Source organism: Myxine glutinosa, chromosome 2 (genome assembly GCF_964187855.1).
Source record: "Myxine glutinosa chromosome 2, kmMyxGlut1.1, whole genome shotgun sequence".
Taxonomy (NCBI): domain Eukaryota; kingdom Metazoa; phylum Chordata; class Myxini; order Myxiniformes; family Myxinidae; genus Myxine; species Myxine glutinosa.
In genome coordinates, this window is record NC_136262.1 from 172,623,070 (window position 1) to 172,635,948 (window position 12,879).

Consider the following 12,879-nt stretch of genomic DNA (forward strand, 5'->3'; position numbering starts at 1 on the left):
TCTGAGGGACAGAACCTAGCTCGTCGTCCATCTGAGAGACAGCACCTAGCTCGTCGTCCATCTGAGGGGCAGAACCTAGCTCGTCGTCCATCTGAGAGACAGCACCTAGCTCGTCGTCCATCTGAGGGACAGCACCGAGCTCGTCGTCCATCTGAAGGACAGCACATAGCTCGTCATCCATCTGAGGGACAGCATCTAGCTCGTCATCCATCTGAGGGACAGAACCTAGCTCCTCGTCCATCTGAGGGACAGCACATAGCTCGTCGTCCATCTGAGGGACAGAACCTAGCTCCTCGTCCATCTGAGGGACAGCACCTAGCTCGTCATCCATCTGAGGGACAGAACCTAGCTCCTCGTCCATCTGAGGGACAGCACATAGCTCGTCGTCCATCTGAGGGACAACACCTAGCTCGTCGTCCATCTGAGGGACAGCACCTAGTTCATCATCCATCTGATTGAGGGACAGCACACTTTGTGATGCAACACCCTTCCTATAAAGCATCAATTCGACAATTTATAGTCTGGTCGATAATCAAACCCAGTCTAGGCAGCTCAAAGTTAAGTGGGCTGCCTACGCACCATCTCGTTGGACAGCAACAGTGTAAATAACATTTATAACTCATGATAAAAAAATATCTCGAAAACCATCGATTGCTACTGCTGTCTCAAAGGTAGAGCTGCTGTATTTGTCTCAAAGATATAAAGTTGGCTTAGTTGGTTTTCCCATAAGGTCATGAAGCTGGAACCCATGAGGTTCAAATCCTGTATATTACATTGCATTATCTGTCTATGCCTGTTCTAATAATCCAGGTGAAAAGAAACTTTCTGATAATATCCTTTGTCCTATATGTGATTACAAGTACAAACTTCGGCATCATGCCCGTATCCTGAACACCTACGTTGCTGCTCTTGCACACCTTTTGTGTACTCTGTTAGAGATGGGCAGTGCCTCGCTGCTACAGCTAAAGCAAACAGGCTTTTAGGTTGTACCATAGAGGGATAGATTGTACATCAAAAGAGGTGGTTTTAACACTGTACAGGAATTTAGTGAGGCCCCATCTGTAATACTGTGTCCAGTTTTGGTCACCACATCGCAGGAATGACATAGCTACTACCATGGAGGGTACACAGCATTGGGGTACTAGATTGATTCCGGGCCTAGCTAGACTCAGCTATGAGGAGCGGCTGAAGGAGACAGGGCTTTATACATTATAGAGAAGGCGAATGCGAGGGGATCTCATGGAGATGTTTAAGATAATGAAGGGTATCGACAAAATAAGTGAAGAGGAGTTCTTCAGCAGAATAGAAAGTGATAGGACCAGGGGCCATAGCCTGAGAGTAAAGAAGAAGAGAGTTACGAGGGTAGTAAAGGTAGGGGTCTTTCACTCAGAGAGTAGTTAATGCATGGAATGGTCTCCCTGGAAAGGTAGGAAAAGCAGAAACAATATATAAATTTAAATTGGAATTAAATAGGTACCTGGAAGCATTTGTGATAGAGGGGTATGGGGATATTGTCAGTATCTTGAGTATGGATGTGTGAGATTGTGTACATAATTGCTGAGTATGATGTCTGTGAGAGGGTCTCGCCAAGGGATACTGTATACTGTATAGTCCAGTATTGTGTATTCTTCACCCTAAAATCGCCTTCGTCCAGAACCCCGCTCCACATTCCCCATTTTTAAAAATAATCACGACACCCTTGTGATATCCCCGAGCCTGCCACCCATTTCTCATTCCCATTCCTCCCACATTCCCCCCAATGAAATCAAGTCGTTTTAACGGATTTATTTACCGTTGTGTTGGTGTGACACGGGCATGATGGACCGAGTGGCCTCCAGTATCCAATTTCCTTGTGAACCCACTTCTGGTGATACTCCCTGAAACGCAGGCTCACCTCCACTCTTTTGTCCTGTCTGTGGAGGCACCTTGCTCATTCATTTTGTCAATGTCATTCTACCCTCCAAGGTTTCATGATGGCTACTCACGCCAACCGTCCGCAAGTGCACCGACCGCCTTCCTTTCCAGGATATCGGGCTTTCTCCACTCTTGGTCCACCCACCTCTCTGATTATTTGTTCTGTTGCTGTTTCATCACCAGTATTCTCTTGCTGTTGTTTTAGCCCCTTCTTGTTGTGCTCAGCTTGTATCCAGGTTATGTTTTCACCCCTGTTTGTCTGTCTCTCTCTTTGAAAGAATGTAACCGCTAATCTCAGCACAAAATGAGCGATCTGCATGGGCAGCAAAATAAGTAAAAAACAAGAAGGAAATCAAATAATTTAAATGGTGATCATGGAGAGAGGAGAAGGTGACATTTAGGGCCTTACCCTTCGTTGGAACAAAGGAGGTTCATGCTGGAGTGACACCTCTTTTGCTCAGATAAAGGGTAGAAGTAAAGGCCCGAAATGGCAGCTTCTCTTTTCTCCACGTTGGATAAATCACCATTTACGGTATTTTATTTCTTATTTATTTTGTTTATCTGCTGTCTGTCTGTTTGCAGCATGCCTCAAAGTTATGGATGGATTCGGCCGAAACTTGTTGGACAGGTTCGGTGTGCGACAAGGACGAATCAATTCGATTTTGGTAAAGATCCAGATCCAGATCCAGATCCAGATTTGAGACATTTATTTTTCAGAGTTTCTTCACCATTGAGAGATAAGGCTAAAAACTATATATTGAATGACATTTCAAAAAGTTGTGGACGGATTCTGACAAAACTGGGTGGATGAGTTGGTTAGGTGACAAGAACAAGTGGATCAGATTTTCGTTCAGGTCCGAATCCAGATCCGAACAATCAGTGCAAAACAAAACATAATCTGTTCAGCCTGGTGGAGGTATGCGATCTACCAAGTGCCGTTCTAGTTTTATAAATGATTCTTCACCATTGAGAGATAGGGCCAAAAATGATAAAGAGCATGCTATTTAAAAAAGTTGTGTGCAAGCTATGACAAAACTTGGTGGATGAGTCCGGTAGGCGACGACAAGAACAAGCCCATTAGGTTTTGGTTCAGTTCTGGATCCAGAGGGATACAAAACGTTACCTGTTCAGCCTGGTGGAGGTATGCGATCTACCAAGTGCCGTTCTAGCTCATACTCTATTTCTTCCTCTCCGCTCTTCCCACCGTCCCTTCACTCTTTCTTCCACCCCTTAGCTCTTGCTTCAGGTTTACCCTATGTTGTGGCCTGCACTCCTGCTGTTGCTGTTTCCCTGCTTTCCACTATCAACTTTGCATAGAAAAAAAGACTCGTCGTCAGCCCCATCTCGATTCCTATGGTAGGAAATAAACTTTTAAACTTTTAGTCGATAAAATGCATGTTATCATTTTTTACAATACGTAGACTGAGTATGCATCATTATATCATGAAATACAATTTTGCTTAAAAGACCCATGGTGTAAAGACCTATTACCATTGTCTCAAACTTACACTTTACACTCAGCACAAAGTCAATTTTGCTCTATGTGACATTTCTTCATCAAGGATTTATTTAATATATCGAATAAAAGATCGAGCTCAATATGGAGCTCTTCAAAAATGTTGGCATCACATCGATGAGGTGAACTGATGGTTAATGTTACACCTACTGTGCAATTCCCTCGAGGTTGCGCAGCAGGTAGCTGCAAACTGTTGGTAGAAGTTGTCGAGATGCTTCTTCAGGCAGCTGGCATTCCAACAGGTACAATAAGCCATGCAAAGCACCAGAGCGGCACGCCAGATGGCCAACCCGTAAGGTGCTCTCGAGGAGTTGACACAAAGGTTCGACCGCTTGCCATTCCTGGGACCCAAAATATCAAAGAAAACAAGAAAAAGAAGCCATCAAAGGTCATTAAAAACCAAATAATGTGCAAAACCAGGTGACCTAAGATCAAAGAAGTCTAAATCTGCAAAGAGATCCACCACAAACAGCTACCCCATATTCCCAACAAAAAAAGTGGGGTGGCTAAGACTGTGGGTTGTACGTTTTTTTTAACAGAGATCACAGATATTTTGAAGATCACAGCAACACAAGGGTGGTAGTCAGGGCCCTCAGGGATATTTTGGTTCAAATTCTTCCAAAAGCATCAAATTTGGCGCAGATGTTGCCCATGCCATACTCTTTCGATTTTTGACGGGCGCCAAGGGCGGTATGATCCGGGGACCGTACCGGTCCATCCCGCCATGTCACCTGACCTATGACGTCATAATTAGGATATGCATCCAATCACATGGCGTACTATAAGTGGTCAAAGTTCAAAATGAATCGATCGAAAAATGAAGGCCGGGATCCATTTTTAAGGTTTTCATAAAATCCAATATGGCCGCCAGGTCACATGACCAATGACGTCATATTTATGACATGTATACAATCATGTATACATAAACCCAGATCATGATCGCACAAAAATTAAACACAAGGATATGGCATACAGTTCATAAAACATCAAAATCCGTACCTTTGTAATTAGACTGATGAACTGCATATGCCTGAAAATTAGGAGATAGACATGTAAATATTTCCTCTAATTGTCAAAAATAAGGTCAGAGTTCGATTACCCAACCCAGAAACATAAAATGGTGAACCTCGCGTAAATCTTGACAAAAAACTCAAAAACCGACATGTTTGACTCAAAAATGACCTTTAAGATGACCTCGACCTCGAATCATCAAAATAACATCATAATTTGATTCCTCGACCTCGACAACCCCTGAAAGGTGGTATCAGTGGTATCGTACATGATTCCAAACCTTTTAGTTATTTGACTGATTTTCCTCTAATCCGGGTGGCGGCCATTTCGTATTTCGCCAATATGGGCCCCCCGGGGGTGGGGGGGGGGGGCGCCCGTCTTGGCGCCCGTCAAAAATCGAAAGAGTATGGCATGGGCAACATCTGGGCCAAATTTGGTGATTTTGGAAGAATTTGAACCAAACGGCCCCAAAATATCCCTAAGGGCCCTGATTATGAGAGGCTCACAAACAGACAGGTAACAACTATAGACATAGTCATGGACAAGGGAACACATTACAAGTAAACAAAGTATATGTGAGGAGAGTTAACGTTTATAAACAGAGTAAATGTGGAGAAAGATGCAGGTGGACTGGACATGAGACCAAGTGAGAATAGAAAACATCAGGAATAGGGATATGGGATATAACGAGAGAGGAAAACATGACTGAACCAGAGCGGCACCCGGTAGAGCGCACACCTCCGGCAGGCTGAACAGTTTATGTTTTGTATCCCAATGCGAGGCCGGATCTGGATCAGGACCTCCAAAATGTAATCGGCTTCTACTCGTCACCTACACAACTTATCCACCAAGTTTTGTCATAATCTATCAATAACGTTTTGAGATATCGTCTTTGGCACTATCTCTCAATTTGGAAGAATCACTTAAAACATTCTCATATCCGGATTCAGATCCGGATCTTCCCCAAAATCCAACATATTCGTCCATGTCACACACCCAACCTGTCCACCAAGTTTCGTCCGAATCCGTCCACAGCTTTTTGAAATATCTTGCTCACAAACGGACAGACAGACAGGGGTGAAAAGGACACAACCTCCATCCACCTTTGGTGGCGTAGGTAACAAGCTCGGAGAGGAAATATTCCACATTCAGGAGAAGACGGGGAAAAAAGAATGGTGGGGGAGCAGCCGGCTGAGACTTTGAGAGGGTGATGAGGTATTGTTTGCTGCCTGACCAAGTGTGACTGAGAGAGATGAATGGGTGATTGGTCAGATGGTACAAGACCAGATAAGATACTGAGGGTCTGCACTCAACCCCCTTTCAAGTGCAATAGATTACACTCAGGATGAATACGATGATTCGACTGCTTCCACTGGCTTAAAATGAGACTTGGCAGCACGAGCGGACATAGGATAAACGTACCTCAAGGCACTGTGGGTAAAGGTCTCAGATACTGTCAGTTGAGAGTAGGCAGAGAATAACTTTGCTCTTCAGGGAAGTCAAAGATGTTTCCCTACCCTTGAGGTCAGCTTAGAAATATGATTGGCGTAGGAAAGATCATGGTAGATTGTTAATTCGACCTCGGTCAGAGGTTTATTGCGGAAGTAAACCAGAGGGTTACACAGTAAGCGTGTGGGACTTGGATGCATTCAAGGATTGAAATATTATAAGCAGTTTCTCATTAGCCCCCATTGGACTTTGTCCGAAACGGAGGCTTATGGATTGGGTCTCGTCCATCCATGCGTGCTTCCGTGCATCAGTGTGTCTGTCCGCAACCATATCTGACATGTATGGACCGATTTTGTTCATACTTGACACAAGGACAATACACGATGACGTACATATGCACATCATTTTGTTTCACGATGCGATCAGAGTGGCCGACTGGCGGCCATTTTAGTTGAAACAAACCCGATATTGAACACATCCTCAAACATATCTTGAACATACATTTACCGATATAGTTCAAACTTCGTACATACAAAGAATGATGGCTTACATACGCACGTCATTTTGTTTTGCAATCAGATCCAAGATGGCTGCCGAGCAGCCATTTTGTTCCTTAAACGTGCCCCAACCATTTTTTGAACATGCATGGTCTGATTTTGTTCAAACTTGGCAGAAGCACAGTACATGATGGCATACACATGCACCTCACTTTATTTTACAATCTGATCAAAGATGGCCGACCGATAGACAACCGGCCATTTCAGTTGTAAAAATCCCGACACTGAACACGTCCTCGACCATTTCTCAAACATGCATTTATCTATCTTGTTCAAACTTGGCACACATAATGAATGATGGCTTACCCATGCAAGTAATGTTTTTTAAGATCAGTTCCAAGATGGCCGACTGAGGGCCTTTAACTCCGCCCAGCAAAATTACTAAAATCACAGGGGCTATGACATTTTCTGGCACAGAGGGGTGTGATCTGTTGATACTCATGGATTTTCCAAAGAGGCTGAGAGCGAGTGAGAGGTAATCAATGTAAACCAGCAACAGGCAGGAGAAAGGACGCCATTGAGGGGCATGCATCGATTAGGCATTGAAGACAATCCACCAGCCAGACTAGGAAAAATCACACGCCATTGGCAAAACATTTAATAACCAGCTAGAAAGTGTTTAAAGCAAGTAAGACTGGTCCGATCTTTTGCGTGACTTTCAGAGCATCCATTGCTGAATTAACAGAAGGAGCATGTGTGGGGTGGATTAGCCAAAGTGAACGCAAATTGATGACCTGGTATTAAAGTATTGGACAAGAGGTAGGCCTTGAGGATTTTCAGAAAAGCAGTCAAAGAGGAAAAGCAGTCAAAGAGGAACAGCCAGCTCAGATGAACAGGTTTTGAGCATGAGTGCACTCATGCCCATAAAGACGATTTGCTGATTTGTGTGTCAAGACTGTCGAGATACTATACCTTTGCAGGTGAGAAGCTCATTTCATTCAGGGAATAGACTGTAAGGGGAGGAAGATTTGGAAAGGAGAAGGAGGAAGTGGGAACACTGGTCTTTTCAACAAAGACACCATTCAGCAGTTCGCTCCATTGTGAATGCTTACCCTTGATGATCGAAGGGACTGAAAGGGAGCATGAAATAGCTTTTACCAGTTGCCACCATTATTTGGTGAACCGGAAGGTCTGACGTAATGCTGGCCTGGAGTTGTGTGTTTGCTCATTTAAATACAGATGCAGATAGATTTCTGGCCTTGCACTGTGTTTGCAGGTTCCCACCTACATAATTGGCCTTCCAGGTAGAGCTGCTTCCTCGATAATGCCTCACTAAAATGTTATGTTTACCACAGACATAGCACATCAATAAATGTCATTTTATTTATTGTCACTTGTGGAATGATGAAACACACACACACACACACACACACACACACACACACACACACACACACACACACACACACACACACACACCAGCAATTTAGGAGGGGAAAGGGAGTTAAAGACTGTGGGGCATGGGAGGGTGAGCTGGGATGAGGGAGGGTATTCTGAACTAGAGTCCCTGTATACAGATATTGGTGACAGCCTGCAATTAGGAGCCATTTTGTTTCTATCGAGCCCAGCACACTGTTCCCATTGTGTGTGAAGCGTAACGTGTCCGTTTTCTAATCAAACTGTCTTTCTCTGCGCCAAAAAGAGAGATATACAACGGAATGGTGTGGGAACTCCTCTGAGTGCCATCAGTGACCCCGTGTCAAGCAGCCTAGGCCCTACGGCCTCTTAGGGAAAGCAAAATGGCTGGCTGTAACAACAATCTGCCAAACAATGACAATCAGTCACAGAAAATGGCAAAAGGGACACAGACCCCTTGTCGGCTGAGGCCTAAGTGTGTGCGACCACACCGAGCAGCCAGAATGTGTGCTGAAAAGGATAATGACTGCACACTCTCCAGCGAGGAAGGGGATCCATGCCTCATGACAGAACAGAGCTCTACACCAAAGCTGGAAGTTAAAAAGGTGTCACCTCTGTTCCACAATCAACAACCATGAGGTTCCAAATGAATCGGAGAAGATAAATGAACAGAGCTGGAGCTTAGAGGAGAAGGGAATCATCCTCCACTGCAAATCGTATTCTGCGCATGAAGCATGGGGGACTAACGGAAAAGGAGAAAGATTAAAGAACCAGTTGAAATGAACAAACCTGGAAGCCAAGGCCGAAAGTCGAAGTTTCGCAATTTGGTTGTTGAATAATGATCTTTTACCATTTTGAGTTCTGGGAGAACTTCCTCCAACTTTCTGAATTCTGCAAATGGAGATACAACCAACAAGAAAAATTTGAAAGAAGTGGAAGAAGGAAAGTAAAAGACAGAAATGAAGGCAGGCACACCATTCCATGCCAGATGTGCACACCATCAAGAGAGTAGAACATTAGAAAAGATAACTGTGAGTGAAAAAAAGGAAGTAGCGAGAGCTTGAGAAGATTGAATAAAGGTCCTTGGTTGCTTGGCAAAGGTGATACTAGGTGGCTTGTTTGCCACTGGCTTCTCAGCAATTATGGCCGGAATTTGTAGTTATTTCAGGATGCCAGTGATAACTCATCTACTCTGGGCAAAGGACACCACTAGATCTTTAACATCCACCAACTAATGATCGGAGATGGGACACACGGCTTAATGTCCATCCGAGGAACGGCAGGTACACTGATGATTTACCCTGCCTGTGAAGCACCGGTATGACAGAATGTCTACATATCGTTGTCGAGAGCACAGCGGCGTGGTTGCTGTGTCCAGTGTGGTGCATATGATTAGCACTGCGGCTCTTCCGCTTTATCAAACTTTTCCTGAATCCATAATGATGGTTAGACAATTTATTTTAGTTAATTATTCTGTGAACACAACATAATCTATGTCCACAACTTAAATTTAGAGGTAGGGAGGGAAATGGAAATTAAGATGGGCAGAAAAATGCAACAAGTAGATAAAAGGTGAAGACATGAAAGTCAAACGTGAAGAAAATACAGATAGAAAAAGATAGACAGTGAACATGAGGAACGAATGAAGAAAATAAATAATTATGAGGAGAAAAAGAATAACAATGAAATGGAGATAAAACTGCATTTAAATTGGATTTGGCCATCAAGAAAAATGTGTTTCCTCCATGATGATGTTCTTATCATATTTTTCATGCGATCATGCGATCATGTCATATTCATTATTTTCTCACAGAATGGAACCAACCGATTCACGGTGAATGGAAACAAAATGGCGTACACGGCCCACGTGACCAGAAATTTCCGGACACGTCATGTCATAACTCTCTATACAGGGACTATATTCTGAACGTAGACCGCGACACCATCTCCATTGAATGGAACTGTACAGTCCAGACAGTAGAGAGCCTGTCCAGGAAGAGGAAATATGGAGTCTGGTATCACAATGGGAGGAAGGTTTTCTCAAAGGTAGGCCACATCAGGTAATCATGAAATGACCTTGCAGGAGAGGTCAAAATGGTTAGAATGGATGCATGGATGATCAGATGGTCAAAGTTGGAGCAGATTGAGATCAGAAGGTGGGAACACAGTGCTGTGTGACACACAGTGAACACACTCTGCTCAGAGTAGTAGGAAGAGGAAGGAGATGGTAGCCTTTAAGAGAGGCCTTGCATTGCTGCAGGAAATGACATCTGGAGCATCAGATGGGCGAGGATCGCTCAGGGTCGAATCTTGAAGAATTGAATAAGGGTACTTGTGCAGGAAGTAGGCAGAACACATACACATCCATGTTGGATGCAGAAAAACTGTGCAGCACAAATACCAATGGAAGAACGGGTTGGAAAGAGTACGCGTAGTTGACTATTCACACACATCTGGGCAAGAGGGAAACGAGTGGTTAGATCTCTTGGGGAGCCAGAAAACGGTGCAGTCGGATTGGAAGTTTAAATTTTAGACCCCTAGGGCTCTGGACAATCACCAAGTCCATTCGATGTACCAATCTCATCCATCAGCCGACATGCCGCTATTTAATGCTTTCTTGTTTCTCCATGTAAAGGGGGAATGCATGGAATGACTGCAGCAAGATATATGCAGTTACAATGATTGCTATTGTTTAGAATATCAAAATAGATGAATGTCTGGAATTAGATCGTGCGGACTGTAGAGGATCATGTACACGGCACACATTCAGCAATGATGCAGAAAACTAGAACCCTTTATCAAGCACACAATACAAACACGCACACAAACCGTGTACAGTTGGAAACTGCAAGACCGTGTTTAACTATCGATGCGTGTCCAATGATTATACAAGTCATAAGGGCTGTGAGCAGAAAAAAATAAATATGGAAGTCGGCTTGCAGGCAAATAAACCAAGACCGGAGATTTCATTGAAAGCATCTCCGCCAATTCGGCCAGTAATTGTCTGAGTACATCATCTGTTGATATTATATTGGCTGAGTGCATGTGCACACGTTCGCGTATCGATATGTATTGAACATCTGCGGCCATACACATCCAGCCGTGCTCTGATATTCAGCCCCATGGAATGTTGCTCAGGTTTCACATTATTGGCACTCCATTATGTTTTAGAATGCAATACCGGGCAACCAAATGTGCAGGAAAAGCCTGTGGACTTTGTAATTATTTTTCAGCATTCAGGGATGGACAGGTCTAAAAAAAACATTCACCATATAGGTACAGGGTGGTCAAATTCGCCATATAGGTACAGGGTGGTCAAAAAAATAACGACGTTTTCTTTGGCGTCGGGAAGAATCGCACAACGCATCGTACAAGACAAAACTCTTCGGTGTTTGACATTGCCACTCATACAGAAAGGAGAGAGTTAGATTTTGTTAAAATTCACCGAAATGAAAAGTACAACTGGCAACAACTTTATTTGGGGAAATGCGGTCACGATGCAAAAACACGATTCTTCAACTTCACCGATAATTAGAAAAGAAAGATACGATACTTGCAATGCAAGAGGCCCCAGCAACAATTAGCATGCACAACAGAACAGGTTGAAACAAGCAAAATATGCAATGAATCGAAGTTTTGACAAATCTCGTGAAAACAGCAAATGGGGAATTTCCAGGACGACCATTCAGCATATGTTGAAACGAGACAGACACGGTTCATTCAGCAGATGTTTACGCCAACCTGATCCGCATTGCACAACAAACGAAATGATGACGAGGCTTGTCCGTTTGAATTTGCAGATGAACACAACATGTTGGTTAAGTTGTTTGCATCCGGTAATTCTCCAAACAATATCGTTCATATTTGATGAATTTCTCTTTCGTGTAAAAATTTTACACTCGTAAAAGAGTGAAGTAACAGAATGCAGAACGACAGGTGGATGCAGGAAACTGTTGGCTGTTTTATAAGCATCCTTAAAATGTTATCGCTTTATAAACAATCTAACTTTTCAATCGCAATTACGAACTACAGTGAAATCCATGGAGCACCATTGGAAGTCCCCACACTTCCCACCTAAAGCAAAGTTGAAAGATGGAAAAACGTTCCAACAGGATTGACTCGGTATCAAACTAGAACAGCACTCAGGCCAGAGCAAACCTCCGCCTGGTGGGCCATATCACTCAATGGTGAAGAATCACTTGAAAAATTATACTAGCCGGATCCGGATCTTCACCAAAATCGAATCCATTATTCCTTGTCACACATGCTACATCACTGACAAATTTCGTGCAAAACCGTCACAACTTTTTGAGATATTTTGTTTACAAACTTACAAACAGACAGACAGACAGACAAGGGTGAAAACATAACCTCCATCCATCTTTGGTGACGGAGGTATATTCGTGGCCAAAAATATTGGCACTCTTGAACTTTTTTCAAATAACACAATTTTCTCCAAAAATAAATTGAAATTGACAAAAGTATTTGGTCTCCACAATTCTTTATTTCACTGTTAATATAGCAGAACCTTTGTTTTTGATTCAGAAGTTAATAGACCCTTTTAAATCATAAAATAAAAAGAAATGGCATTGACAAAATTATTGACACCCGAGACTTAATATTTGGTAGCACGGCCTTTGGACAAAAATAACTGCAGTCAAGCACTTCCTATAGCCATGAATGAGCTTCCTACACCTCTCTACTGGCAGCTTGACCCACTCTTCTTGTGAAAACTGCTCCAGTTCTCCCAGATTTGAAGGGTGCCTTCCTTCTCCCAACTGCTGTTTTCAGATCTCCCCATAGGTGTTCACTGGGATTTAGATCTGGACGCATTGCTGGCCACTTCAGAACAGTAAAGCGTTTTGTCTTGAAGCATCCCTATGTACTTTTTGAAGTGTGTTTGGGGTCATTGTCCTGCTGCAAGACACATGCCCTTTGACAGAAACCCAGCTTTCTGACACTGGGTTGAACATTGCGCTCCAAAATACCTTGGTAATCTCCAGATTTCATGATGCCATGCACACATTCAAGGCACCCAATGCCAGAGGCAGCACAGCAACCCCAAAAAAATCACTG

The 12,879-nt window shown here is 43.4% G+C and overlaps 1 protein-coding gene across 1 annotated transcript in view; it reads right to left on the reverse strand.

Moving 5' to 3' along the window:
• HTT (huntingtin) overlaps positions 1-12,879 on the reverse strand; it is a 778,980-nt gene that overhangs the window by 85,475 nt on the left and 680,626 nt on the right. Inside the window, exon 62 of the mRNA XM_078772674.1 lies at positions 3,581-3,771. Coding sequence (XP_078628800.1) covers positions 3,581-3,771 — 191 coding nt within the window. The remainder of the gene's footprint in view (positions 1-3,580; positions 3,772-12,879) is intronic.